General features: G+C 44.4%; 1 protein-coding gene across 16 annotated transcripts in view; it reads right to left on the bottom strand.

Moving 5' to 3' along the window:
- Window positions 1-1,661: 1,661 nt before the first annotated feature.
- LOC144143491 (uncharacterized) overlaps window positions 1,662-27,176 on the bottom strand; it is a 79,017-nt gene continuing 53,502 nt past the window's right edge. For 5 of the 16 annotated variants that reach the window (XM_077675247.1, XM_077675243.1, XM_077675251.1 and 2 more), the window contains 43 exons: window positions 27,014-27,127; window positions 25,361-25,474; window positions 25,153-25,266; window positions 24,944-25,057; window positions 24,736-24,849; window positions 24,517-24,630; window positions 23,995-24,108; window positions 23,780-23,893; window positions 23,399-23,512; window positions 23,219-23,332; window positions 22,240-22,353; window positions 22,048-22,161; window positions 21,380-21,493; window positions 21,187-21,300; window positions 20,521-20,628; window positions 19,757-19,879; window positions 19,596-19,655; window positions 19,378-19,458; window positions 19,199-19,285; window positions 19,021-19,107; window positions 18,861-18,965; window positions 18,715-18,804; window positions 18,549-18,629; window positions 18,386-18,475; window positions 18,242-18,328; window positions 18,087-18,173; window positions 17,912-18,001; window positions 17,744-17,833; window positions 17,566-17,649; window positions 17,380-17,463; window positions 17,197-17,292; window positions 17,000-17,098; window positions 16,782-16,886; window positions 16,146-16,322; window positions 14,562-14,663; window positions 14,051-14,158; window positions 13,581-13,691; window positions 10,861-10,965; window positions 10,169-10,273; window positions 9,422-9,526; window positions 7,250-7,383; window positions 5,403-5,535; window positions 1,662-2,158 (listed from right to left, as the gene is read on the bottom strand). In XM_077675247.1, the coding sequence (XP_077531373.1) occupies window positions 5,458-5,535; window positions 7,250-7,383; window positions 9,422-9,526; window positions 10,169-10,273; window positions 10,861-10,965; window positions 13,581-13,691; window positions 14,051-14,158; window positions 14,562-14,663; window positions 16,146-16,322; window positions 16,782-16,886; window positions 17,000-17,098; window positions 17,197-17,292; window positions 17,380-17,463; window positions 17,566-17,649; window positions 17,744-17,833; window positions 17,912-18,001; window positions 18,087-18,173; window positions 18,242-18,328; window positions 18,386-18,475; window positions 18,549-18,629; window positions 18,715-18,804; window positions 18,861-18,965; window positions 19,021-19,107; window positions 19,199-19,285; window positions 19,378-19,458; window positions 19,596-19,655; window positions 19,757-19,879; window positions 20,521-20,628; window positions 21,187-21,300; window positions 21,380-21,493; window positions 22,048-22,161; window positions 22,240-22,353; window positions 23,219-23,332; window positions 23,399-23,512; window positions 23,780-23,893; window positions 23,995-24,108; window positions 24,517-24,630; window positions 24,736-24,849; window positions 24,944-25,057; window positions 25,153-25,266; window positions 25,361-25,474; window positions 27,014-27,127 (4,355 nt within the window). In that variant the 3' untranslated portion in view covers window positions 1,662-2,158; window positions 5,403-5,457. The remainder of the gene's footprint in view (window positions 2,159-5,402; window positions 5,536-7,249; window positions 7,384-9,421; window positions 9,527-10,168; window positions 10,274-10,860; window positions 10,966-13,580; window positions 13,692-14,050; window positions 14,159-14,561; window positions 14,664-16,145; window positions 16,323-16,781; window positions 16,887-16,999; window positions 17,099-17,196; window positions 17,293-17,379; window positions 17,464-17,565; window positions 17,650-17,743; window positions 17,834-17,911; window positions 18,002-18,086; window positions 18,174-18,241; window positions 18,329-18,385; window positions 18,476-18,548; window positions 18,630-18,714; window positions 18,805-18,860; window positions 18,966-19,020; window positions 19,108-19,198; window positions 19,286-19,377; window positions 19,459-19,595; window positions 19,656-19,756; window positions 19,880-20,520; window positions 20,629-21,186; window positions 21,301-21,379; window positions 21,494-22,047; window positions 22,162-22,239; window positions 22,354-23,218; window positions 23,333-23,398; window positions 23,513-23,779; window positions 23,894-23,994; window positions 24,109-24,516; window positions 24,631-24,735; window positions 24,850-24,943; window positions 25,058-25,152; window positions 25,267-25,360; window positions 25,475-27,013; window positions 27,128-27,176) is intronic. The other 11 variants (XM_077675246.1, XM_077675244.1, XM_077675249.1 and 8 more) reach the window with 11 other exon arrangements.

Here is a 27,176-nt window from a genome sequence, read left to right as displayed (position 1 = left end):
CGAGGCTGTTTTCCACGCGTTCCTGTGTTCCCTTTCATATTGCTAACAATAGTACGTTGGTGTGTTTTGGGTACACTACCTCCTTGGTCCCTATTCTCGACTTTGCCATATCTTTCCTGTTTTCTTGTTCTGACTCGCTTCTAGTCTAATTTTGAGTTCAGTGGATTCCCGGGCAGATCGGCATAAGTGGAAATTCACGAGCTGACTAACTAGCAGCAACCGCTCATTCAAATTCCACGTGTAGCGCCGTGTCTTTTAATAGAGGTGATGTGAAAAATTATTCGAAAAAAAAAAAACTGAAGACACGCATTGCTTCGGTAACCAGGTTGACCGATAACTATCGTTCATCGCTGTTATACCAAGTCCCTTGTATACCCGTGTGCGTCTCATCTCGGTCGTTCGGTTGACACGTTATTACATCGCCTTCGTCTTGACGTGGCCTACACCAAGAAATTCATTTACCGTATTAGATTTGCTAATGACTGTGCTTGTGGACACCAGACTAAGATGTGCATCATGTCCTGCTTGAGTGCCCTCTATATGCGACCGAGCGGAAAAATTACGTGACAAGCATAGCCTGCTACCTCGGGCACCCCTATCTTTGCAGAAACTGTTGGGTCCGTGGGACAATGCCCGCAACCAAACGAAAGCCTTCCTTGCCCTAAGGGAGTTTTTCAAGTGACGAAGATGCGGGAACACTGCCAAATGCGTGCATATTCCTCTGAATAGGTGTGGAAGTACACAAGGGTGTTATGTATATTGGCGAAAGTACCTGTGTGCATCGTGGCCATTTTGTTTTTGTATATAGATGTATATGGGTTTTTTTAACTATATTCCGCTGCTGTATGGAAACATGTATATATGTGTGTGTGCTTAGTACTATAAATAGCAAGTAGTCACTGAGTGCGCATGCGATCTTTCAGCCAGTGCTGTTTCAATGTACTTATTCCAACCTTCTAGTTCCTTAGGACAAGTATTGTACCTTATACACCAATGCTTGGAGTAGCCAGCTCCTGCTTGGGTTGGAGCTAAACTCACCAATAAGTAATTATTTCTATCTGTGTGCGTCTTCTCATATATTTAGCCCATTAGTTCTCTAAAAAGTAGTTTTACGGTTTTACCGTAACCAACACTAACGTCGCGTATGTGCATTTTGGAACGACTTGGGTGTTTTTAAAGATCCCCCAGTACATGTTTTACTGCTTGGTACATCCAACATATATATACTCCGTGTCCATGCTGGCTATTATTGAAGGGTAATAGAAAACTTTAGCGGTTTTGTCACAAAATAACAAAGTGCTCACAAAAATTCCATCTCCATCAAAACCCTGATTACTAGCAAAAAATTGTGGTGGCCAGCAATGCCGCCCGATCAGCCTTGCCGGCGGAACGGGTGCTGTTATACCTCGGTCGATGCCGGTTACGCGAACATAACAAGACATAACTGTCTCCCTGCAAAGTTTCCCCCATACCGCTGTTGGCGCGAAATGGTTGGCGCAAAACGCTGTTGGCGCAAAATGTCTGCGCCAATAAAAGTAGAATGAAACGCCTAGTTTCGTGGTGTTTGTGCAGCAGTAAATGTGCACATTTATTCAATCAAAGCGCGGTGGCACAGAACAACGATAACAACAACAAAAAAAAAAAAAACACGAAACGAAACATTTGGGCAAAGTTTTTTTTTTTATTTTCGCTTTTTCTTTAAGCTAAGTTTCTAAAAATGGGAAATAAAGCGTGCTGCTAGAAAGTGATCGAAACAAAAGTTTTTGTTAGTGCGCTTTTCCGCGTGTGAGTATCGATGTAAATTGCGAATCCCGAACGCTCACCAATATCATGGTACCTTGAAGCTGGAAAAATAAAGGTTGCTGTCGCTTACACAAGTGAATTAGTTCCGTATGGTTCACCGCTCCAGTATCCCCGTTTGCTTGTTTTGGCTGTTGAAAAACTAATTTTGGCAGTTCGCACAAGGACAGCTTGGTGGCTCGGGCCACCTCAAGCAAAAGGGTAAGCACGGTCCTGGTTGTATATTGCTGGGCTTGATATCTTTGTGTGGCTGTTATTACATCGTCGGAGTGTTGGCTTCTTATGGGTGACTGCAGAGCCGTCTTCATCAGTGCTCGAACACTCCTGGGTTTCCTCGAAAACACCGCTGCCCTTAGCCCTGGGAGGAGAAGGAGGAATAACCTTTTATTGTGCACACGATGTGCTCAGCCTCCCAAGTCCAGGAGGCCGCGAGTCCGAGCTGCGTCCAGAGCTCGCTGCACCAGGGCTTGCTGTCGCTCTGGTGCTGAGCTGGTCAGCTCGGACTCCCACTGCTCAGGGTTGGGGGATGGAGTTTATAAAAATAAGGAACACAGACTGAACTTTCAAAGCGGTAAACAAAATCGCAGAATCCCCCACGTGGGAATTGTCGAATGTATGCTTAAAGGGACCCTGCAACACTTTTTTTTATCTTCTTTTCAAATCTTAAACGCTTACAGAACGTGTTGAACCAACGCATCCAGTACTTAGATTAGGGGGTCGCAGAGTACCTCAGCCGAAAATTACTCCTCTATGCCCATCAGATAACTTAGAAACTTGCTTAAAATATGTTTCTCTCTTTCCAGGTCTTGGCGTTCTTCAACCGCTGGAATGACGCCATTACAGCGGTGTAGCGGCTATTGGCCGGCTTCCTTCAGTTGCAGCAATGAACGCATTCGATAGCCGCTTTAATAACAAAGCCACAGACGCGAAGCAGAAACGGAAGGCCGCACTACTGCCACGAGCAAATCCCGCAGTACCGCTCCGTGCTGGCGATAACTACAGCTTTCGCAGTGCCTCCAGACGCCGAGGAAAGAGTGAAAGCGTTTATCGGAAGTGCTGAAGAGTCCCGCCATGCTGTTATATGCGCCACGAATCTTTAAAGCCGGCTTCACTACTACACACACATGCATTGCTGGAAAGGCATCTCTCTAAGCTTCATATAAGCAGTTTGATACCGAAGTAGGACAAACCTATATGGTATGATACTAAATGCTTCCGTGTGACTTCATGCATCTCTCTAAAGCGACATATGCCGAGCACTTTCAAAGTCAGCTTCACCTTCGCGCGAATGCTCTGCTGTAAAAAACAAAACATTTTATGGCAAATTAGGAAGTCATATGAAAAAAATTAAATCCGTTCCACTCAACGTGAAAGCTTCCGGAAGTGCAGAGCAGTGATTCGCCATAATGGGCTGTAGCGCCGTTATCCGCTCACTGCTACCACCCAACGCATTTCAAATTTCCCGACTTCTCAGTGCTCGCGCGCCCCCTTCCTGAAACTGCGCTAGCGGGAGTTCTGTTTTCTTTTTTGTTTTTTTGTGCTTGCTTTTCCTTCCGCACGTGCCGGCGTTGAACTGCCACTTTTTTTCGCTTACTATCGTAAACACCAACCGAACGAGCGTTACTAACTAAATAAACGCGGGCGCTGCCGGTTAATTACGGATATTTTGCCTCAAATGCACCTACAGTTTTCTTTGCGCTAAACAACGGGGAGGTGTGCGACAAGCGCCAGCGTTTCACGAGTTTCGAACGTTTGGTTCGAAACCTCTTTGTTTCGAAACCGCTTTGTTTTCGAAGCCTTTGGGTTACGCTACGACGACGGAACGCCATGTGGTTCTACTTGAGTCCATCGAGCGAGTTACGACGACAAGGCGAGCCCCTAAAGTGCTCTGCACTTAATATCAATAACCTAGGCTCTTATACTAAATCCCTGGGTAAAAGCCCATGTGTCCCCTTTAGAGTAGGCTTCACTTCTGTAGACAAATGCAATGCTAGAAAGACCTATTTTGGTGCAAAATAAGATCTTTGATGCCAAAGTATGATGGCCGCTGGGATTTTAATTAAATAGCTCTATAAGACCCCATTTATCCCTAATGTAGTGCTGTACAATAAGCCCTTTTGATGTCGATTTTTATACTGCACAAACATATTGCTCGGAAGACGTTTTGGGCAGTTTTTCCCAGACACATGATAAGGAATCCGATATCGAAATATGACTGGCCTAGGCCTTTTATTAACAGCATTTTCACACGCGGCGGAAGTGTGACTCATGAAGCATTAGAGACAGACAGGCAGATGTCCGCGTTCAGTACACGTAGAAATGCTTTAAGGGGCCATGCAGACAAAACACAAGTTTGGCTTATTCGAAAAATTGCCTCGTTAGAATCACACTTTTCACACACACTTCGCTCAAATAAGCTATATGATTAGGAAAAAGAGGGAATGGCCATGCGACCGAGTTGCTCATTTACCGCAACGAAACCTATGATGTCATATGCCCAGCTGTGCGATTAACATAGGCCGACAAAAGCAAACGCAATTTAAGCGGGGCTTATAAGCTTGTAGAACGAGCTATTCGCGCTTAAAAGTAATGTATATTCATTTTACAGCAGCAAGAATGGTGTGGTAAACAACTAAAGTTACGAAAATACACGTAAACATAGAAGTACATGAGCACTGCTGTTGGTACTGGGCGCACTACGCTTGTTTTAGCTGCACAGCTGTCAGCTACTTTGGAGTTGTCTCACATGACACTGGCCGATTTGCGTAAGCAACGTTGTCTTACGTGACCCTGTTGGTCGAGCATGCCCCATGTTTCACGAAACAATTACTTTATACAATAACAAAAACAAGCCAGGAGCAAATGCGGTCAAAAGCAAAGCAACGGCGGACAGCGGTCCGCGGCTGTATATGGCCATCAGGGAGGACTGACGGTAAGCAAGGTTGCAGAGCCTAATGACGCACTGGAACTTTGTTTGAATACCAACCCTCATGACTTCATAGCAGACGTCACGAAAACACAGGATTTGGCGGGAGAATCAAAATTTTAACCTAAATTCATTAATTTATCAGTGAATACTGCATCGTTTGCTGCCGGACATGCCCTGGGGGCACTATAAAACACGAAATTTTTCGAATAAAACAAACTTGTATTTTGTCTGCATGGCCCCTTCAAGCGTTTGAAAGATGGTTCACAAAGAGATGGTTTCTGAAAGCCACGGATACGCATTAAAACTACGCATCCGTATCATCTTATGCCTCGTGCCCCTTTGAAGGCCCTACAAGGCGTCGTGATAGTGAAGGCTGTCTTGCCTAGCTTTCGTAACTTCGACCGCATGTTGCCGACGATGTTATTACTCAATTCCAAAGGGGCCGCTTGACACCGCCACCCCTGCACGGTGAATACGTGCTTCCGTGCTTGAACCGATGGGCGATTTCCGAGCAGTATTTGTAAACTCGGAGACATTCTTCTCTAAAAATCATCACTGAAGTTTCGCTGCAGTTATTAATCAGGCTTCCCGGCATAGCGCTCTTCTTAATCGAAGATTGGGTCGCTGGCGCTGTTTTTGAGTTAAAGCTCCCAAGAAGCACGCGGGTACCCACCGTTGAGAGCAGCTGGCGTCGGATCTTGCTCTCGCCACTTCGCGGCTTCTGGGTTCTACTTGGGGTTCTCAGCCACGGGACTGTGGCGGATGCCGAAGGTGAACCTGGGGGAGCTGCTCTTGTTCATCCAAACCTGCAAAATTCAGAAACGTATGACCGACATAATGCGCTGTGATCCAACATATCAAAAATATCAAACATATCAAAAATACGACACGTGCAAATAGCACAAAGATTGTTCTGACATAAATTTGGAACGTAGGGCTTTTCTATAAATTTCTCCCCATAGCTTACGCATTGCCTTAAGAACCACTCTCCACAATGCCGCACCTCAGTGTGCCAGCACAAGAATTAAGACTGGCATTGTTTGTTCGCCACTGCTTGCTGCGTCGGTCTTTTCTCAGCCTCAACCGTTGTGTGTGGTGTGGACCCACCACATCTTCCCACTGACATCACACAGATTACTTAATTTTCTGTGCAAAGGTAGATGCCACACTGAAGTCTTCAGAGCCCGTTAAGCAGCAGGACCCGCCTGACCTGGGACTCAATCAACGGATAAAATTCTTAAAGGCTACCCGAATAAGTGTTGAAATTGTATTAACGCGCACTAAGGGTGGACAGAGGGAGAAACTCTGTGAGTAAGTGATGATTTGACACACGTCGGAGCAACGTTACGTATACCTAGAGCATTTTATAGTAGAAGGGGAATCTTTCCATACGCGTGCGTTTTTTAGTCCGCACTGAAACGGAGAAACGAAGCGTAGTTAAAACCACAAGCGCACTTCTTTCGAAACTAACAAATGGGCACGCGCCTACAAAGCATAAACGCAAATACCAGAGCTGTGGAAGTGCAGTATATCGGGAAGTTTCCAAGGAATTTTTTTAGCTCCCAATGACTGCCCTTGTAGGCGGAAAACGATTACGTTGTACCTGCACTGTGCACAAATCAATTAACCATGCTGCCCATTGAGCGCAGCATATGGCACAGGAGAACGCAGCCCTGCAGAAGACAGTACTTCTCAATAATTTAGGCAGTGCAAGGTCAACCGAACAGTACAATGCGATGGAAGCAGGCTGCGGGAGACAGATTTGAGCTCTGAACCCCTCCTAAGCAATTCAAGGAGGATAGTTTATGTTCGGCTAAATAGTGTGTATAGTTTATTATTACTGTTATTAAATGCGGTAGACTTAGCGTTAACCTCAGACGTCCTACAAACGGTAATTTGTATGTATATTTTCACATTTTGCAAACAACGAAACATTTACCGTTACATGCTTGGTTAAGGGGGAAATAACGATGATCACAGAGATTATGTACTTAGACCTAGACCCCGAATACTCTTTCAACGCTATCTATTCAGTGCTGTTTTGACGCCAGTGAAATAAAAAGTACCTGAAACATACATCGACAATGTTATTCCTAATTGAGGTAACAACTCGACTATGGGCTTCGATTTCATAGAATCTTCATTTTGATGCCACAGTGCTTCGCCACAGTTTCTAATTCAATTGTGATCGCCTGGTCTTTTCGCTTTTTTCCTTCACACTAATCTTTTTTACACCCTTTTAGCTAAAAAGGGTGTAGCATAAGTGAAAGGCTGTTGGGAGGCCTTTACAGCATTTTTTAAATCTCAACACCCTTTTCCTAGCTCTACACCCTTTTTGTGTGAAAAAAATGGTGTTTGTCAACTTCAACACCCTTGGTTTTTCTTAGGGTGTTGAAGGGGTGTGGAAAAGGTGTTTTACACCCTTTACACCCTTTTCGGCCAAAAACGGTGTAAAAAAGTTTAGTGTGTTCGTTAATTATTTTCCGCTGGAAAAAATGGAGACAGTTTTGACACGCTTACCCTCTCCGGTGAATGGGCGCCGGGTCCGGGCTTCTTTGTGTGGTCCGAAGGGATGTTAGTGCGGTAGCTAAGCGTGTAAGCAGGGGACTTGTTCTTGTAAGTGGCCGTGTCCGGAACGTTGTACTTCCCAGGTGCTGCAGTACAGAAATAGAATTGTTGTCAGCTTCTTGCGTAATATGCTTGCTTCAAAAAGAAGCTTGCTTGAATCTGCTAGGGTACCTTGAGCAGGGTTTACCGAAAACATGCTTTGAACATCTGAAAGCGGGAAATTAAAAAAAAAAATGGATCGTCCAGAGTGCCGTCCGACGGCACTCCAGCTTAACGTTACAGCCACGGCTAGAGTTCCGTCTGAGGACATTCGAATATTTAAGAGTGGGCTGACATAAGCTAGGACATCTGCCCTTATGGTGTAGAGGTTACGTCTTATATGTCTGTTGTTAAGGGCGGTGGTTCGAGTCCGTTTCGTACCTCTTTTATTTTTTTTGTCTTACATTTTAATTGGAGGTTTCATAGCTTTGTTTAGTTTTTGGTGTTTTAAATCATTTGCTTCTGTTCGTTAGGTTCTGTTAGGTTAGTTTACGTTATGTTGATGGAGGGCGATGTGGTACCAGGCGGGAAATTTTTTTCATCGAAACGCCGGTGGACTTCGCTTTTTTGGAGTGCTTATTGTGCCGTCGGACGCCACTCTAGCCTTTAAAAAATCCGGGCCCTTGGGATTCATTTTGAGAAATTATTCTGTATATTTGTCCATTCATTTCTCAGTGTTTTAGGTAGCTTAATAGTATTGTGTGAACCTTTGGTGCTTGTTGCTCTTCCCAGAGTTATAGTGCAGATAATTTCGCAATTGCAGTTGCGTTAAACCGGCCAATTTTGCGGCTAAAGTGCTTGCACAGCACACATTGTTTAAGACATTTGAAGGCGCCTCGGTTAAGTTAAGGTAAGGAATATTGAAAAACCTAGCCCTTGGGCTTACTTTCAAAATATTTTACAATATTTTCATTCGTTCATGCGGCGAACCATTTAAGGTGATTATATAACTGTAAAAGCTTGCGTGAACCTTTGGCCATTTTGGAAACTTGCAAAATTCATAGTACGTCTGAGAATTCAAATTGCATTAAAACCTAATAATTTCGCCACAAATATTGCAAGCTCAAGGGACACCAAGGGCGTTTAGGTAGCAAAATATAAATAAATCATTAATTCAACAAACTTTGCCCATCAGTGGCGTCCACCGCCTCCTGCTGATCTGAACTCCTTCAATTGCCTAAAACGTGAAACAGTTGTACATTGTTGCTTGATTTTCAGTGTGCCTACTGCGCAAAATAAATTGGGGGTAGAAAGAATCCGGCTTATGGATTTTGGGCCCACACGAAGGTTTTTTTGCGTCATCTGACAATATACAGCAAAAATTGAAATAGGGCTGCACTGCGCATGAAATTACAAGTATAGAGGAGCTACTAGACTATTGCCGTAACATAGCGTTACTCTAGGTAAACATGGAAACTACTAAAGCGCAGTGCAAGTTTCTAAATGCGCAAATATTGAGAGACTGGTCAGAGGTAAGCAGTCGTGGCTGCAGTAGAAGTCGCTTTCACAATAACGATCCCAGTTGACAGCAAGGTTTGTGAAAAGATCAGCCACATTTCATTGATGAATTTTCAGCATTGCACAAAAAACTATTCTTCAATTTTAGGATATCGTTACGAAGATTAAGTTGTTTTTGCCCCTTAGATGATACTAAATAAGAAATAAGTTAAATGAGGTTGGGTTAGAAGGATCAAAATAGAGCCATACGCGGGCTTACGTAAGAGAACGCAGCTGGACCAAATGTTGCTAGAGCGTCATCGGGTGTTACTTTAGAGACGACTCAAAAAATGTCCTCCTAGTTAAACATTATTGCAAAATGGAGTAACTAAATTCACAATTGCAAAAGAAACTGCTTCGATATCCCTTCCTGGCATTCAGTGCCAGTTTTGGCCGATTGAGCAAAAACACTGTCCGTTTCATTAAGCCTAACCTTCTTCTACAACTCCGATTTATATAAGCTAGCAATTAGCAGCTAGGCAGAGGTCATGTTTCCGAGAACAAACTTCATCCAGAAAACTCTGCGGGGAAAGCCATAGTGCTCAATAATTAACAAACAAAACCAGAATGAAATGTATTGCAGTTTACCAGGCGAGCAGCCAGGCCCCGCATCCTTTGGTTTCGTGCCGAAGGTATAAGCAGGCGTGCTGTTCAACACTCTGTCCGCCCTCTCCGGGTGATAAGTGCCCGGCGCTAAAGGTGAAAAGCATGCGTGTTATGCAGTGCTTCTGAATTGTGAAGTAATACCACTTAGAATTAAAGGGCCAACTTACGCGCCCAAACGTTAATCGCAAACGGCGAATCTCCGACGGAGAGACACCATTACTGCTGCATAGTTTCTTTCCGTGATATTCGCTTTGTATCGATGTTAGCAACAGAGGGGAGCCGCATTACGTAAGTAAAAAAATAAAAACAGAAGTGCATGCAAGAAAGTTTGGATGAATGTGTGTTAATGCAGTTCTTTTTATAACCCGCAGTCCCAGCCTCGACTGCTTAGTGCTGAAGCTGCCATAAAGCAGCCTTAGAGAACCGCCCTAAATACAACAAAATTACAAATGGGCTCCAGTTGCGAGACGCTTAGGCAGATGTGATGCTCACTAAATGAAATAGCGTTTGAGACGTTTCTCTATTATTACTCAGTTTCTCTCTCTCAGTTTCTCTCTCAGTTGCTCAGTTTCTCTATAATTACTAGAGATACAGTTTCCTTCAGAGCGCTAGCTACCTAGCTGAAACAAGAAGTTATTGTATGATACTTTTCTAGCTCTCCAAACTGCGGAGCAAGACATTTTGTTTCTCATTTTTGCGTACGCGTTACGAGTTCTCAAGCACGGTTACCGGGAATGTCGTCAGGCTTAGCGTCCTTAGGTTTGACGCCGAAGGTGTAGGCCGGTGTGACTGCAAGCACGGTGTCTGCTTTCTCTGGGCAGTAGGCACCGGGTGCTGCAACCGTGAGTACAGAAGTTTCAGGAATAATAAAATAAGTAATTTTCCAAGCACGAGTGGAAATCAAGAACCACTCGCACGGCGGCTAACAGTAAACAAAATTAACCGCGATACGGTGTCTCAATTTTCTCTTGACAAAAGCTACCAACCTCCATGAATTCTGAAGAATCTGAGCTTGTATGCAAGAGCTTGAAGACACGTTTGATCCCCCAAGGCGACCTTTTTTTATCACACCTAACTAACGCTTGAACACGTTAAGATGTGGATGGCATTCATTAAAACAACATCCGGTAACTTTAATATCCGCACGACATTGCAGCTGGGGGGTTCATCTTGAAGTCGCAGTCAGCAGTTGAAATTGGTGGAAAAGAAGAAATGCAAGCAGAAGTGGTGAGTATAGATCAACATTAAGTGAATAGAAATTACACGAAGCCGGTATTTATGTTTCTGCCTGCTGGTTCAAACATGTAATATTTAAAGCATGCATTCAAAACCAAGGCGCCATGCGTAATGCCGGGAGTCTCAAGCTGGGCTCCCAGCTAGAAGAGCTTTGGTAGGGTTGTGTGTAGGAGCGCTGACATTACCAGGAACATCGTCAGGCCTTAGGTCCTTATGCTTGACACCAAAGGAGTAAGCAGGCGTGGCGGCAAGAACCGTGTCAGCTTTCTCTGGACAGTAGGTGCCGGGCGCTGAGAAGGAGAAGAGAAGTCAGGAAACAAAGCTCCTTTATTCCTGCTTTCTTATTCAAATTTCTACATCATTTTGCCATGAAATGAGCGTGCAGCAGGTTTAGTTAATTTTCTCTGTTTCTACCTTTCACTACTTTATGTGAAGCATATGTGGGACGTAACTGCAATGAGGGTGACGTAGTTTTCTGTCGGCCGCCACAGATCTGTTGTAAAAGGGCTTGTGCCACTCTTTTCTGACCAGGTAGACATGCATGCAGTAAAAACGTTAATTGAAACATAATTATACAAAGCGCATTATTTTTTTACTCATTTGCGGGCTGTGTGGCACGTGTCAGCTGGACAGTTTTGATACGGTAGATTTAGGCTACATTATAGCTAACTTCAGAACTATAGGACGTACCGTTCTAGCACTAGGTACCATGTCTTTCACGCCCACTGCTTCCTAGGCTTTGCCACATTTAAATTATAAGTGATCACTGATAATATTGTTGTATGCCATGCGCATTATTTTTACAAATTATGAGGCACATCGCTGTTTGTCTAACTGAGAAATGAAATTTCTGTTTGAAATTTTGTCCATTAGTCGAATGAATTTCGTTCTATGAACAGAATTCAACATGAGTCGAATGAATTTCGTTCTATGAACAGAATTCAACATGTAAAGCCTTGTCTTTAGGTCAGAGAGTGCTGCGCACTTATTCCATGAGCAACTGTGCGGTGATTTGATATGCGCCATTACATTTCCATGCAAATGTCATCTAAAAAGAACCAGGACTAAACTAAAAACCACAGGCTCCCAATCACGCATTCTGGAACACAGAAAGATAGAGGCGACAGTCAACATAGACCACAACCCAGTAAATATGAGTTGGCACCAAACACCACGTTGTTAGTAAACATGCTCGCGCTGTTAGGTGATGAAAGGGTGCAGAAATTTGTTGTTAAACTCCCGACCAGCGTTCCATAGCACAAAGTTTGCGAAGTTTTCCTATTTTAATCGCTAGGATTCTTCTTTGGAGGCTATACTCGGCGTCCGAAACATACAAATGACATCACAATTCGGTATTACATTTAAGTTTTTTCCGAAATAGTTGAAGATGACATACGAGGATAGCCCACACGCTGAAAAAGCTGACTTTACATGACACTGCACAGTTTTCCTGCCGTGAAAGACATGTAATATTTTACTGTATCTTCGCACAATTGTAATTTTAATCTTTGGCAAAGGTAATCCTAGACACCGCAGGCACGTTTGTCTGTGCAACAACATTTACTTCGTGAAAAGCTTTGACAGGTCTAGAGCCTCTCTCAGATTTGTTTGAAAGGAAGAAGGTAAATGTTGCTCTTTTTTGTTCCGTAAATGTTTGTGGAATGCGATAAAAGGCAGCCTCAAATATAGAAAAAAACCAGTGCCTTATTCTGGATAATATTTCCTTTGGAAAGCTTCGCAACCTTATGCGCCTTGAATGTTAGTCAAGGAGAAAAGATCCAATCAAAGATGATTACCGTACCCGGGAAATCATCCCGTTTAGGTTCCTTGAGTCTGATTCCGAAGGTGTAACTAGGCTCCAGAGATCTGACACACTGATCAGCTCTCTCAGGGTCGTAGGCTCCTGGAGCTGTATAAACCCAAGTTTGGAGTTACAACCCAATGGCCAGTAACCAGCATTTTTTGCATAAAACTTGATCATACTTCGTCAACGTTTGTATGTTTCTTCACCGTTCTCGGGGAACCACAGCGCATCTGCCCTCAACTCAGGGTGGTCGTACCGACTCTTTCATGATGTGATGACATAGGCATGTGGGGATATCACGTAGCTAAACGTTCGCCGAGTGACAAGGAAGCTAATATACTGAAAGCTGCGGTATCCAAGATATCACACAACTGAATGATAAAGCTTCTCAGCAAAAATGACTGCACGGCTCTGTAATTGGCAGGGACAATGATTTGACGAAGAAAATTGGGAGTACACTATATTGTCATCAATGCTATTGCGAAATAATAGAAATACAAATTTCTGAGTCACAAGTAGAGCCACACGTTATATGCGCGTTGGTTGACACCGAAAAACACATTAGGCAACCTGTTTGCCGAAAACTGAGTCATTGTGCCCCTCTTGCTGGTCAATGCTACATTCTGTATTTCATCAAGTATTAAACGAAATTTCTGTCGCAAGCGATGTCAAACAGGTTTCGCTGTACGGTTTCCGGGCAAACTGACGAGCACAGGCGCATCGCGAAAGTCAGAGCTCGGGTATTTCAATAACCATAGAAGTTCAAAATCGCACGGCGGAAATGTTCTCGCGAAGTGAAACGTAAGAAGAAGTGTTGCCTAACGCTTTTCGGACGCGCAAGTGTTGAAAAGAACGCTTAACCAATACCGACAAATATTGTTGCCTTTATTTGGGTTCCGTGGGGTGGAAATGAAGTGCCACATTCTTGGGAAAAGTGCAGGAGACAAGAGCGAAAAGTTAGAAAGTGTGATCGGGTGCATCATTGGTGATGAAGACCATGGAAAGTTGTGCACCCGGGTGTGCTGTGCAGACCCAGTGCAGTGTTAACTTGTGCATTTCGTACGAGGGTGATGAGCAGAAATCGTTTCTGGGTGTACAAACCAGGAGTTGCGGTTCTGCAAAGAATACAGTCGGCCTTGTGTCCGAAGGAGTAAGCCGGCGACATAGGCCGCACGTAAGGATCAGCTCTGTCTGGATTGTAATCCCAGGGAGCTGCACCCAATGAAAGGATAACAAAGATTCAACTGGTATAATAATAATCAAAAATCTTCAAGCAGTCAACGTATTATTTATTGAAACTTTGCACTGTCGTATGCAGGCGTTATAACAAATTTTAAAGCCCTCTCAAACAGACAAGAAAGAACAAAAACATTTGTCCCTAGGCTGTAAGAGTATCTATTTTATTGTGGTAAAGTGTTTGAAGGATGCTCGTACAAAACCGTTAAACAGAGGCAGAAACCACACAAGACCATTTATGTGCAAGAACCATATCAAAGAAGGTGCAGCGCTTTAAAACATTGTTTTATTGCACTTGTACGAACAGACCTGCTGTAGAACTTGCTACAACTAACCTGGCGTCGGATCTTTGTCTGGACACTTGATCTTTCTTCTTATCGTGAAACTTGGCATGCGTGGAAAGCGCAATCGCTCACCCATGCACGGGTTATAGTAACCCGGTCCTGTTGGAAAATAAAACCGGAAAATACTTCGCTTACACTGCTCAAACATTTTATGCCAGTTGCGCTGATGGAATTTACCAAATGTGCAAATAAGCAGTGGACACATATTTCTCTAAGCGCAGAGTCGTTTGGCTTAGCGAGAATAACTTTTATATGGCGTGTTCTTTACAGTGATAAGATATTAAGAAACTAATAAATGATAGTAGTTAGATACAACAGCGCGGTTGTTGCCCCTCAAGAATTTTATATTGAACTTGATCCAGCTTATAAATTTATCATACTTATCATGCATGAACTGTACACATGCCATAATGAATGAATCACTTTGCGGTGAATGCTTTCTGAACATGTGGGTTTGCTATAAGACATGCTGGTAGCATGTAAGCCTAATGGGCAGTCGTACCAGGAGTGTCATTCTGCACTGCAGCTCGAAATCCTTTCCTAAAGAGGAGGCTCGCAGCTGACCGGAACATCATCATTCTTCCGCTGTTGTCTTCTGCTTCAGCTGAAGAAGAAAAGAGGCTCAGTAAGTGCGACTTGCTATTTGTGAGATTACCCGCGTCACACACACTTAAAAAGGACTAGAGACATCGAGCACATGTTAACAGTGAGCGGCCCGACAGTGTACACGTATGCTTTAGTTGTCAATTTAAGTGACAACAAGCTGCGGAGATGCTGAGCTTTTACGGCAGAATTGTGGTATCGAAGCACTGAATCTTTGAATTTAGATACGTATTGAACACTCACTTAAACGTCTGCGCTTCGTTCCTCCGTGCTCTTTGTATATTTTAGGCAGGTGTCTTTGCGAAGAAAAGATATTCTTTGACTAGTGCCCTTCACTCCGCCTTTAGGAGCCGATGTCCACCTCACGTGAATTGTGTATTTCTTCTGAAGCTACAGCAGTTGTGAACTTGCACACAGCAAAATTATACTTTTTCTTGGTGTTACGCACCCCAGTCTAATTTCAGGAATACAGAATACAATGAATTTTTAGCAGTTCGCATATAACGGAGAACCACGGGTTAACCTACCTGAGTAGTTGTTCATGGTAAAGTGCTGTTCGCCAATATGAAAAACTGAGAAGTGCTTTTGTCACTTTCGAAGTTTAAACTGTAGTGTTAAGTGACATGCACCCCGTTCGACGCATTTGTCTTCTTGTTTTTCTCGACATGTCATTCAACGCAACAATCGCGTGCGAGGTCACGGTTGCTTGAAAAGGGACCTCTTTTTCGTCGAGCGGCTGTGATGAGGCAGTGCCCATTGCAACAGCATTAACATTAGCAAATCACTTGAGTTATTGAAGGCATTTCTTCCGGGTTGCGTAATAAATTACGTTATGTTCGTTGCAAATTTTCCAAATCCCTTTCTGTATTTGGGACGTCACGGAAACTTGCGTGCCGTAGCGACTGCAGCTTTCGTTTTCGCATTTCCCGAATTATCTGAGCATTGTGGTCTCTTAGCGTAGTAGATTTTTAGTCCGGGGCGGTAATTGCTCCGATATATGCGAACTTGCATTTTGATTTTAGTGGCTCTTAATCGTGCGCCTAAGGGTTGTGAGAGCATTCAATTATGGTCCCTTGTTTATTAAGAAAAGCTAGCGTACAGCAGCATTCGTTGTATTTTTGGTGCTTAGGACATTGCAAACACTTGCGCATGCTTAAGTCTACGAAAGCAGCTTGGTGCTATGTTAGCGGAATGTATTGGAAGTTCCAGATTTATTCTTATTTGAAGAAACCCGCACAGAAGACGAAGTCTTCATCCTCTACTCGTCTACGTGTTGTGCGCTGGTTTCTTGAAATATGGATATGCACCAACTCCCATACGTTGACATTTTGGTACAACATATTTTAAAGTTATTTTTCTTTAACTATCATTGCACCAGACATGTTAGTCAACTCAGCTGTGCTTTTGCAGTGAGATTATACAAAAACTTTGCTTGACACATCTACAACAATAACAAGCAGCTAAAGGAATAAAACCTGCTTACCAGAAGAAACAGCTGATTCCTTAGTCCAGGACTCATAAAGCTTGGCAAACAAAGATCCTGTCCCCGGCGGTTTCCAGAAGTCCAGCCCTTCTGGAAATCTTGGAATCATCCTGATGCTGCTGTGTGCGCTTTTTGCTTCCCGAAAGCTGTCGGGTGACTCCTGTCTTCTAGATGACACTGGAATTCGAAAAGATGCTTTATCAAGTCCCAGAAGGTACGCAGCAAGGAGTGCTCGCTGCTAAAACAAAAACTCTGCTTCACTTGAAAGCTACTCGCGCATCAGGCTATCACGCGCAAGTAACTCACTACCGTGATAGGATTATAATATCTGGTTGGAGGTTTAGTATTTTTCAGGCACGCTGGAACACAAAGCATTTTTTGCTTTGAAGGTACAGTATATATCCTGTTATAAACTATGGTTCGGGGCTGGTTGAGTTACTTCCACGGTGCACTTTTCAGCATGATGCTGACAGTGTAATGCAACATGAGATTTACCATATAAACACCGACCAGCTACACAGGCGTTTGAAAAGTTTACACACCATAGCTAATTTTTACACACTGCGCTGGTAGATACCAACATCATGAGCTGTTTCTGCGCGAGAAAGCACGAAATTGGATATTTTACACTCTCACCTGTAGGTGTGCGCAAAAATGTCCTTTCCCGTGACGAAACTGTTTCTAATGTTTCGTAGTCGTCGAACATGCCGCTCTCGTCACTCGTTGTCAGCGTGCCAGGTTCTAGAAAAATTCCACCCCGGAAGGTTTGTTCAGTCAGTGTGGTGAAACTTGCTGGCTTTTGTATTTTACGAGAGTAGAGCCAAAAATAATAAAGCTGTATCACGAGTCGTTACCGATCGCCCTCTTCAAGTCGTAGGCCGGGTACCGTTCCTGCATGCTTGGTGAGACGAAGGTGGTTATATGAGTGTCCGACTTAGACACGTTCTCCTTTTCTGTAAGCAAAACAACAAAAATTGTGGGGCTCTTCAAGCTGTTTGTTTTGAAGTATTTATTTACTTCTTCACGTCAGTTGACAATGAATGGTACGTACCATCAAGGTCATCGATGGCATTTTGTGCAATTCGAAGGGACCTGCTTCTGCCGAGTGTTCTTTCTGCTGTTTTAGCCTTTCTTTCTGTTCGCACGGCTACGGCAAGAGGGAACAAGTGATCGTTACGTAAGGGCATGCGAGGATCCCACGGTAAGCTTTTTTGTGTGCCTAGAAGGCCCGTACCTTCCCCGTGATGTCTCATCGATGTCATTGTTCGGGGCGAGTGACTCCTTCCAGCCAGTTCACTCGTGGATTTGACGAGTTTTTCTAATTCAAAACAAAACACCACAAATAGCGTATTTGATGTGGCCAATACAAGCTAAATAGCTGGCACTGGCCAGTTTTACTTCTCGTAGCTGGTGACCTTACCTTCACTTCCATCGTGTCTTGGTCTAACTGCACGGAGCGACTGGCTTCGGCGTGTCAATTCGACTGCAGATGTACTGCGCCCATCTTTTTGTTTGAAGAACACACACAGGTGTAAGCACCACTGTAAGTGTTTCAAAATTCTACCTCGCCTAGTAAGTGGCGGATCACCACATTTTACCTGTTTCCTTGTCTGTCCCTTTCCGGATCACCCGAAGTGAGCGGCTTCTTCTAGGCGTGACATCGGGAGCGCTAGTAGCACTGGATCGCTCTTCGAAAAGTAAAAATGATGTATACGTTACAATCGAGAGATTTGAACTCTTTCAAGGATCTCCTGGGGAGCTCGTACCTCGGTTTGCGTCAACCTCCTTTCGCGTCACGCGGAGATAACCCTTGTGAGCCGCAATTTCCACCTGCCTCTTCGTCGCCGCCGACAAATCTTGAAATAAATGGCCATGTCGGTCAATGACAACGTGGTTAATAATAATTTTGCTAAGTGTGTATGTTCAAAGACACGTTTATACCTTCGGTTTCCTTGAGCTTTATTTGGGCGGTGCGGGAATGTGCAGCTTTCACCTGTGCTAGCGAACTTGTCATTCGTTTCTCAGCCACTGCGAAAGTTTTTTTTTGTTTTCTATGAAATTACACCAAGAAAATGTTGTTCGCGAAAATGACTAACCTTCCTCTGGGCCTCTTCTTCTAACGGCGACTTCTGGGGCACTCCTTGCCCTCGTAGGCTTCGAGATCTCGATTTTCACCTGTGGTACTTGAGTTAAAAAAAAAAGCTTTACTTTCTTTCCTAACTGCGACCTATATAGCCTACCTTCCAGTTTGTCCCCACGTTTTCGCACGACTCTGAAGGACGCTGATTTTGTGGCATCCTCTTGAGATCTGTAAGCTTGAGCCTCGTGCGCTACAAAATAAACAACAGTGGTCACAGTCTAGTACCCTGCGGGCGACCATAAATCCGTGCGTTCCAAGCCTACCTCGATCTCCGCCGAGCTGCTTTCTCTCGGCTGGGGTGGGGCCCTTTTCCGTGACGATTTCTCTCGCCAGTTTAGATGACCCTGACCAATATTAAAAACAATGTCAAACCAATTTAGTTAGATTGCGTTATGTAACATAACAAAAGGTTGTCATAAAGCACTCTACCTTCCGTGCCATCCAACTTTCTTCGGAGTGAGCGAAGGTACGTGGTCCTTCTAGTAGGCACCCGCGACCGTTGTGTTTCTTGCTGCGTGACTGCGAATACGATGTGGTTACGTACTGCAAGACTAGCGCTCCTGTGGTCTGCTAACCTTTCGTGCCATACGTGTCTTTCACGACAGCTTCCCGAGCGTTCCTCTCCGTAGTCGCTTTCGAAACAACGAGCTCCAGTTGTTGATCTATGCAAAAGATGCCGTCTTAGTCAACTGTTGAGACCTCCGCCGTGCTACATAGCTACTGTGGCATATATACCTTCGATCGCAGTTCCTTGCGGTTTTCCAACAGCTGTAAGCGACCGCTTCTCTTTCGTTGACTTCTGCACACTCGCTGTGGCAGTTTCTGCAGTAGTTGTCCCCAAAATAGCACTTTTGTATCCTCTAAGCGTCAGGAGCGTATAAAACAAAATACTTGGTAGCGAAAGGCCACGTACCGTCGGTGTCAATATCAGTCTTCCGGACTGCGCGAAGTAACCCGCTTGGCCGCTTAGTTTTATGAAGTGGTGGGGCTTTCGTTTCTGCTTTAGAAAGTGGTAAATAAATTTGGGTGCGAGATTTATCGCTACCCGAGAGAGGGTGGCAACGACAGCACTGTGATGCTTGCTATTCGTACCTTTGGAAGGTATTGCCTCACGCATTGCGCTAAGTGAGCGACTTTTTGTGGCCATTTCTTCCGGGGTCTTTAAATACCTTTCTGTTGCTCGACAACAAGAAACAGCAAAAACATTGAAATTGTTAATGGTGGCTTTTAAAGTTTATTGTTTTCCATAAGGCCTCACATTGCACAAAATGAGGGTACTACCCTTACTTAATAAACAAAAAAGAGCTTACCGTCGGTGGCATGTTTTGCTGCTTTAGTGATCTGAACGGACCTACTTCTTTTCTCTGCTCCTATAGGGCCAAATAAAATTTTGGTCAGCCAACGCAAAGTATTGGGTTTGGTGGAAGTCACCGGCGCAGACCGAAATGCGATGCTTTAAATTCAACCATACCATGTTGATCTTCCAAATCGAGAGACCGTGACCTTCTGGTGCTCCTAGATTTGGTCGTCGGAGGCAGGGGGGGCAAACCAAAGAGAGCCGGATTTCCTTTGTCCGGGTCATACGCTCCAGGAGCTAGAAGAATTCGAAAACATGTGTACAGTAGAAGATATTGTCGATTTCGTCCTGACAACGTGTTTTACGTCGGGATAGTGGAACATGTTCGATAAACTGACCAACCCAGTCCCCCACCCCCCTCTAAGCCAGGGGGTTACTCTCCTTCGCGTGGGACCAAACTTTTGAGAAAGCCTGTATTTTAACGAGTTCATGGAATTAGCGGCATTTAAAAAGCTAGGCTGGTCCTGTCAGAAAGCTTGTTGGTAAAATTAGGTTATCCAGCATGTTGCTTCAAACCCGCCAGTGTACCCCCCCCCCTTTCCCCTTTCCGTGTCTGCATGCTTAAAGGTATCTCGCTTATTTAAAGAACTATCGCCATGAACAAATATAAGGACCCTAAAGGTATGGTCGACTCCTGCCAAGAAAGTTACTCATTTCTGCAATCGTTCCCCAGCTTTGGTGGTGACGCTCATCTATAGGGCTTGGGGTTTTTTATGCTTTGTTTATGCCCCATAACTAAGCTCATCGCTCCATCAAGTACAGTAGACACAATTATCGCCTGCTCCATCTTTCACGCTATCATATCTTTTGTTACGCTATTTGCTATTTTATCTAACTTAAGACATCTACAACACCACAGCCCTTCCCACAGCACTAACCTGGAAAGTCGTCTGGCTGGCGCTCTTTGAGCCTCCACCGAAAACTAAACCGGGGTGATCTGGGGAACACAACTTCATTCGCTCTGTCGGGATCATAATCACCTGGAGCTGTAAGGAGCCGGGCCAAACCAATTAAATTGTCGAAAAAACAAGACTACATCGATGTGCGACGACTTAAAGCGTTACGAAATTAACGTTGTGTGTTTTAGCCGAGAACATTTTGAAACTATCAGCCAAAATTCTACCACGCTCACTTGGCCTACACTTCACCAATAAAGGTTCATGCAATGCGTACAGTTACAGTAAGACCTTGTTATAACAAAATCGCTTTATTCGAAAACTCGCTTTATTCGAATATATCGAAACATATTGCGAAATATTCGAATTTTTCGAAAGCTCGCTTTATTCGAATATTTCGAAACATATTTCGAATATTACGAAAAGTTCAAATTTAATCGAACTCGCTTTTTCACCACTGCAGAGCATAACAACGCATCACTCCTGCTTATAACGAAGCACCGCTTATAACAGGGGAATACCACATTTACTCAATGATGCAAATTTACGTTATTTCTGTCTTAAAATTATATTTCGCCACTACTATTTTGTCGTCAGCATAAATTATTCTGAAAAACTTAATTATCAACTGTCTTATTTCGACAGCACCTGGGAAAAGATGACTGTCCGGATGTCCTTGGGGAAGCCTCGAGCCGAAGGTGAATTCCGGCATGGAGCCGTAGATGAGTCTGCTGGACCGGCCGATGTCATAACTGCATGGCGCTAGACGGGGATAGCGTTCTTTCAGGGTCAGTGAGAACGATGAACTCCGACTTCGAAATGTTTTGCGGAGTTTACAAACCTGGGTAGTCGTAGTCATAAGGCTTTGATGGTCTGAGCTTGAAGCCGAATGTGTATTTTGGTGACCTCTCTCTCACAAATGTAGTGCTTCGTTCCGGGCTATAATCCGCCGCACCTAGCGTAATCCGATGCGTGTAAAAATCACAAAAATTTCAAACGCCTCTTAACTTCTTCGTCAGTAGCTGTTTAATTGGTGGAAATAGAAGGAGAAACGGTAGAAAAGTACCGCTAAGAAGTGCGTACGCAGTTTTAACTGTCGTACAATTTTTTGCTATGAATAATACATGCGGTAGGGGTTTCCAGCGAGCACTGCCTGAAAATTGCTTCTACGCCGCTAAAATATTTGAGTGCTTGTACAGGTTAGTGCAGTGTCAGCAACAGGTAAATTGCATAGTGTTTTGGATGTAACACATAGGTAAAGAGAGACTTCACTCTGAGTAACCCAATTATCCGACCTTTAAGTTCTTTGTTCGTGTATTTGATTGGGACAATGCACTGGGATTTTAATTTAGCCACAAGTGCCTCTGTAGGTCTCACTATAAGTCATTCAAAAGGGTGCTTTGATATAAACCAGACCACTTTTGTGGCCTGGAGATTTTCCATGGAACATCGAGTGAGTTTCAGTACTATTTGACACGACGACACGCAATATGAAAATTTTGTACAAACCAGGGAAGTTGATGTTTTCTGGAAGCTTGTTTTTTAGTCTCACTCCTAGGCTAAACTTGGGGGATTCCTGATAAACGATTCCCGAGCTCCTTGAAATACTGTAGTCACCTGGTGCTGTAGGAGCATACAAAAAACTGTATGGGTGCTCGTGTCTCATAGGGCTGGGTGAAGTGACCAGTGCCAAGTACTAACCTGGGAATGATGATGAATCCAGCTCTTTTACGGGAAGTTTGCTTCCTATCGTATACCGAGGTACCCTGCTGTGAACAACGTCGTCTCCCTTCGTGACGTCATAGTCGCATGGGGCTACCGCAGCGAGAAAGTGTAAAAGTCAGGAATCGCTCCTCTCTTTTGCTTAACGATTACTGTGTCATCAAAAACTACAGCCCACCTACGGTACGGCAATTATAATTTCCAACTTCACAAGACTCCTACTTCCTATTTCCGATTCAGCGAGGTTGAGAGCTTGCAACGACGTTACTGAGAGGCGTTTTTTAGGTTCTTCTAAACAAATGTATCATGACTGGCTACGGTACAGTTAGCGCAACTTAAGTATCTCAATTGTAACTTCGCGGTAAAGCTACCGTGACACTGGTGCACAGTGGTGCACAGCTTTTAGCAAACGACCGAACCACGAAAACTTAATTATTCGGTTGAGATTGTGTTTCTTAATGAGTTGCAGAAAATGGCACAGTCCCATGTGCTTGCTCCATGGAAGGGTTCAAGGACTAAAGGCATCAATTTTACAAAACGATGTACGAACAATTGGTACTGATTTGATTCGAGGTTTTTTTTTTCAATGTCGCGTCGTTGCAGAAAAGGTGCGCCGTGTCAGATGCGTGTGCATATATGATGCATGCGCTATTTTAAATATCAACGTTGCACGACGGGCAAAGTTGCCATTTTGGTCAGAGGTAGCATGAGAACCTACAAACCGATGTTACAACAGCTATTACACCGATGATGCAGCATGACCTCGACAAAAATTGCTCCAAATTGAGCCTTGCCATTTCGAAACCGCGATGGCAATGCCTGAGAACCTACCAACGTATGGTACTCCAACGTGTGGTACCAACCAATGGTACCAACATATGGTACGTCGTGGTACCACCCACGACAAGTCAGCCTTCTCATTGAACATTGCACTGGCACTGTATGAGAACCCACTAACCGGGGAACGTTAGCGTGTCCGGTGATTTCTCTTTCAATTTGACGCCCATCTTGTATTCGGGAGAGTGGCTGCGCACGACCCTATCTGCTTTTTCCACGTTGTACTCCCCCGGACCTGGAAACGCAACCGAAGTCAGCGACCCTGTGAAATCAGTGTTGCCTACAGACTTTACAAACCGACCGGGATAATCCAACGAGTCTGGTCTTCTATCCTTTAACTTGGCAGCGATTCCGTGCTGAGGTGACCTTTCACGAGTGACGAGGTCGGCTCTTTCAATCCGGTATTCCCCTGGCCCTGAAGGATACGATGGGTGAAGTTGATATTAAAATCATGATTGAAAATCAGCGCCGAAAAAACAAAGCACAAAAAGGAACGAGATGTAGACAGGACAGCGCTGTCCTGTCTACATCTCGTTCCTTTATGGTGCTTTTTTTTTCGCGCTGATTTTCAATCGTGAACGTTCCCCAACTCGCCCAAATCACAGTCCTATTGATATTATAAAACGATGCACCTTATAGTTGCATCGTTTCTGCTGATAGTGTGCTGATAGTGACTACTGACCAGGATAGTCGAAACTGTCCGGTTGCTTATCTTTTATCTTCCTTCCCATGTGGTGCTGTGGTGATCGACTCCGCAATGCGAGTTCAGCTTTTTCCACATTGTACTGTCCTGGGCCTACACGGACATGATATTTTAAAAGCAATGGATGAAATAAGTTCAAACAGAAAGGCCAAGAGAAATTGGATCGCCATTTTATGACAACGAATGTCACCTACCCGGAAACTGTAAGTATTCAGGTGGCCTATCTTTCAGCTTGATGCCAAATCGGTGCTCTGGAGAGCGGCTTCTTGTCATACGTTCCCCTTTGTCCAAGCTGTATTCTCCTGGGCCTGACAATATTAACCGTCAGTGCCAGTATAAGAAAGGGTCCAGAAAAGATAGAAAAAAACTTGTGGACGTCTGCATCCTTCTGTGCAATATGACTGTTCAATATTATGTGCAATGTCCCGCGGGCTTCAGCCGGTAAAGATGGCGTGATTGGTGTAATGGCCGGCGTTTCACTTATCGTTTGTTTATATCACCAAAGTAGTGTAAGGGTACTCATATGACGACCCTTTTCCTCGTAGCAGTCTAGGTAGGTGCCAAACCTTAGCTCGAAATGCGTTACGTATATAGGTGCAAAACACACCGTAAATATTTCACAAGCAGCTCGGAAATGCTCCCAGTATTGCCGAGTAAAATTATATAATTTCGCACGTTTTACAAACAAGAGGGTTAATAGAGTTGCGATGACTAACCCGGATAGCCCATCGAGTCGGGTCGCTTGTCGGGAAGCTTCATGCCAAACTGGGGCTGTGGTGAGCGACTTCTTGTAAGACGATCTGCTCTGTCAACATTGTATTCCCCGGGACCTATGATTTTTATTAGAATAACAACATCGGAGGAAATTATCAAGCGTGAAATTAAAGAGTGTACTCCACCTAATCCACCATTAGACAAATCTCGTGACTACTAACCCGGATAATCCCATGATTCTTGTGGCTTGTCCATCAGTTTGATGCCGAACCGGTGCGCCGGCAAGCGAGGCTTTGTAACATGGTCTGCCTTATCCACATTGTACTCTCCTGGAGCTATCAAAGCAATTGCATTGTTAGTGCTGGTTGTTGGCTGGGAATAGAAAAACATGCGACAGCTCTAGGCTACTTAGTGGTGAATGTGACCGACCCGGGTATTCTAGAGACTGCAGTGGCTTGTCCTTTAGCTTGACTCCAATCTTATGCTGCGGTGAACGACTTCTTGTGCAATAATAGGCTTTTTCGATATCATATTCACCTGGACCTGTCATTGGTATTGACATGGCAGTGTTAACAGCACTGCTAAACACTTTATTAAATGAAACGAGCCGCCATTCCGTAAAGTAAATGGTGACTAACCAGGGTATTCCAGTGTTTCGTGTTGCTTGGCTTCTAGCCTCAGGCCGAACTGGTGTCGTGGCAAGTGAGGCCTCGTGGCTCGGTATGCTTTTTCCAGGTCATATTCGGCTGGACCTAATAAGTTAAATATACGGTCAGCGCCACTTGTAAGCGACGTTGTCAAAATCTATAAAACAACAGAACGCGTTAAAGGTGGTTTGTGACTAACCCGGGTACTCTAGAGACTCTGGTGGCTTATCCTTTACTTTGATTCCAAATCGATGCTGCGGTGATCGACTTCGCGTCACATGGTCTGCTTTGTCGGCATTGTATTCCCCAGGACCTAAAAAAATTGTTATTACTTCCAATAATCCGGTAAATATGAAGACATGACACAAGTGCGCGGTTGTGGTTAGGGACAGCTCTGTCATATCGAAGCCCCGTGTGCTACACTGATGTTGCACACGTAGCAGAAAAGTAACTTCGATTGCTACTAAGCAGATCGCCGTCAACTCCCTTGGCAGGTGACGCAGTGCTCGTTATACATTACGTGTGATAGTTGTATCGCAGCTTTTTATCAGGTTACGTGGCCTCAACTGCGTGGAACCTCCTGGCTCAACACGCCCCCAACAGGAAGATTGGCAATGTGTGGACCCCGGGACACTCCTCACTAACGGGCAATAATTTTTCCCATAGACAAGCCTACGAACTCTCCTCCCAGGCCTCTGATGAAACATCAAGTCTCATTCCCCTGCTCACATTTCAAGACATCACCCACCATTACCGTACTTCAAGACAACATTTTCCCCCTCCTCACCCGCAGCTTACTAAAACAGAAGAAGTGATACTCCGGAGGCTTCAAACAAACACCTTTCCTCACCCTACTTGGCTACATCGGATCTACCCCACCCGATACCCTGCCACATGTAAATTCTGCACTAACCCATGTACCCTCATACACATTATCTTGGGGTGCGCACACAACCCAGCCCTCCCACCTTTACCCACTTCCCTTCCCTGAGCTGTGGGAGAACCTGACGACCAGCGCCGGCTCGGATGCACAGCAACTCCTGGTGTCCAGGGCTGAGACAGCACGGCCGTCCCGTGGTCTCCTGGACTGAGGAGCCACTCCCACATCACCAGGCTCACAATAAAGTTTTTCCTCCTCCTCCTACATAGGGGACAAAAGTCTGGGAGCTTCGCAGTTTACGAGCGAGTTTCTGCAAACTGAGTAGGTTTAGCTTTGAAGCTTTGTAGCAAAGCTCGCAGGTGTGTAGTGATCGATAAGGGCAGCGCGGAAGGACAAAAAGGCCAGAGCAGACGTCTTTAACGTGGCCCAGCTGTCCTTCATGTCGGCGCTTGCTCTATTAGGGCTCAGCGCATCGGTAGTAAGGTAGAGGCAACAAATGCTGGTTCGTACAATGATTTTTTTCCCACATGTAAAACCCAAGCAGCGTACCTATTAATGTATGCGCTGCTTAAACACGCAACATTAGAATAACAGGCGTTGAATTGTTGTACAGTAAAAAAACGTTCTTTTGGGGACCCAGGACTTCAAAATCTAAATTCACAATCACGTGTTTTAAAGCAAAAATTTAACACATAACTTGATTTCTGAATCTTGTTAACCGTTTCTGCCCATGACAGCGTCTTTTTGGCAAGGACATTCGAAACAGTCCTGTCGCTTATAATATATGTATTTTATCTCCCTGCCTACGTGATGTTGCGGAGATCGAATCCGCAATGCGTTCGCAACAAGAATTCCTTCTACTCTCCTGGATCTAGCACGGGATTATATTTCAGAAGCAGTGCATGCGGTAAATTGACGCAGAAAATTCGAGAGAAATCGGAACTGCATTGTAGAGTGAAAAATGCCACCTACCCGGAAAATGTAAGGATTCTGGTGGTCTATCCTTTAGCTTGATGCCAAATCGGTGTTGGGGAGAGCGGGTTCTCGTCATCTGTTCCCCTTTGTCCAAGCTGTATTCTCCTGGCCCTGACAATTGTTTAACCACCAGTTCCCGCGAATGAAGCGAAGGCACCAA

This window comes from Haemaphysalis longicornis, unplaced genomic scaffold (genome assembly GCF_048455015.1).
Source record: "Haemaphysalis longicornis isolate Haplotype H1 unplaced genomic scaffold, Haemaphysalis longicornis Haplotype H1 scaffold_6, whole genome shotgun sequence".
NCBI classification, from domain to species: domain Eukaryota; kingdom Metazoa; phylum Arthropoda; class Arachnida; order Ixodida; family Ixodidae; genus Haemaphysalis; species Haemaphysalis longicornis.
The sequence above is the reverse complement of the archived record's forward strand: the minus strand, read 5'-3'. Positions and strand labels throughout refer to the sequence as shown.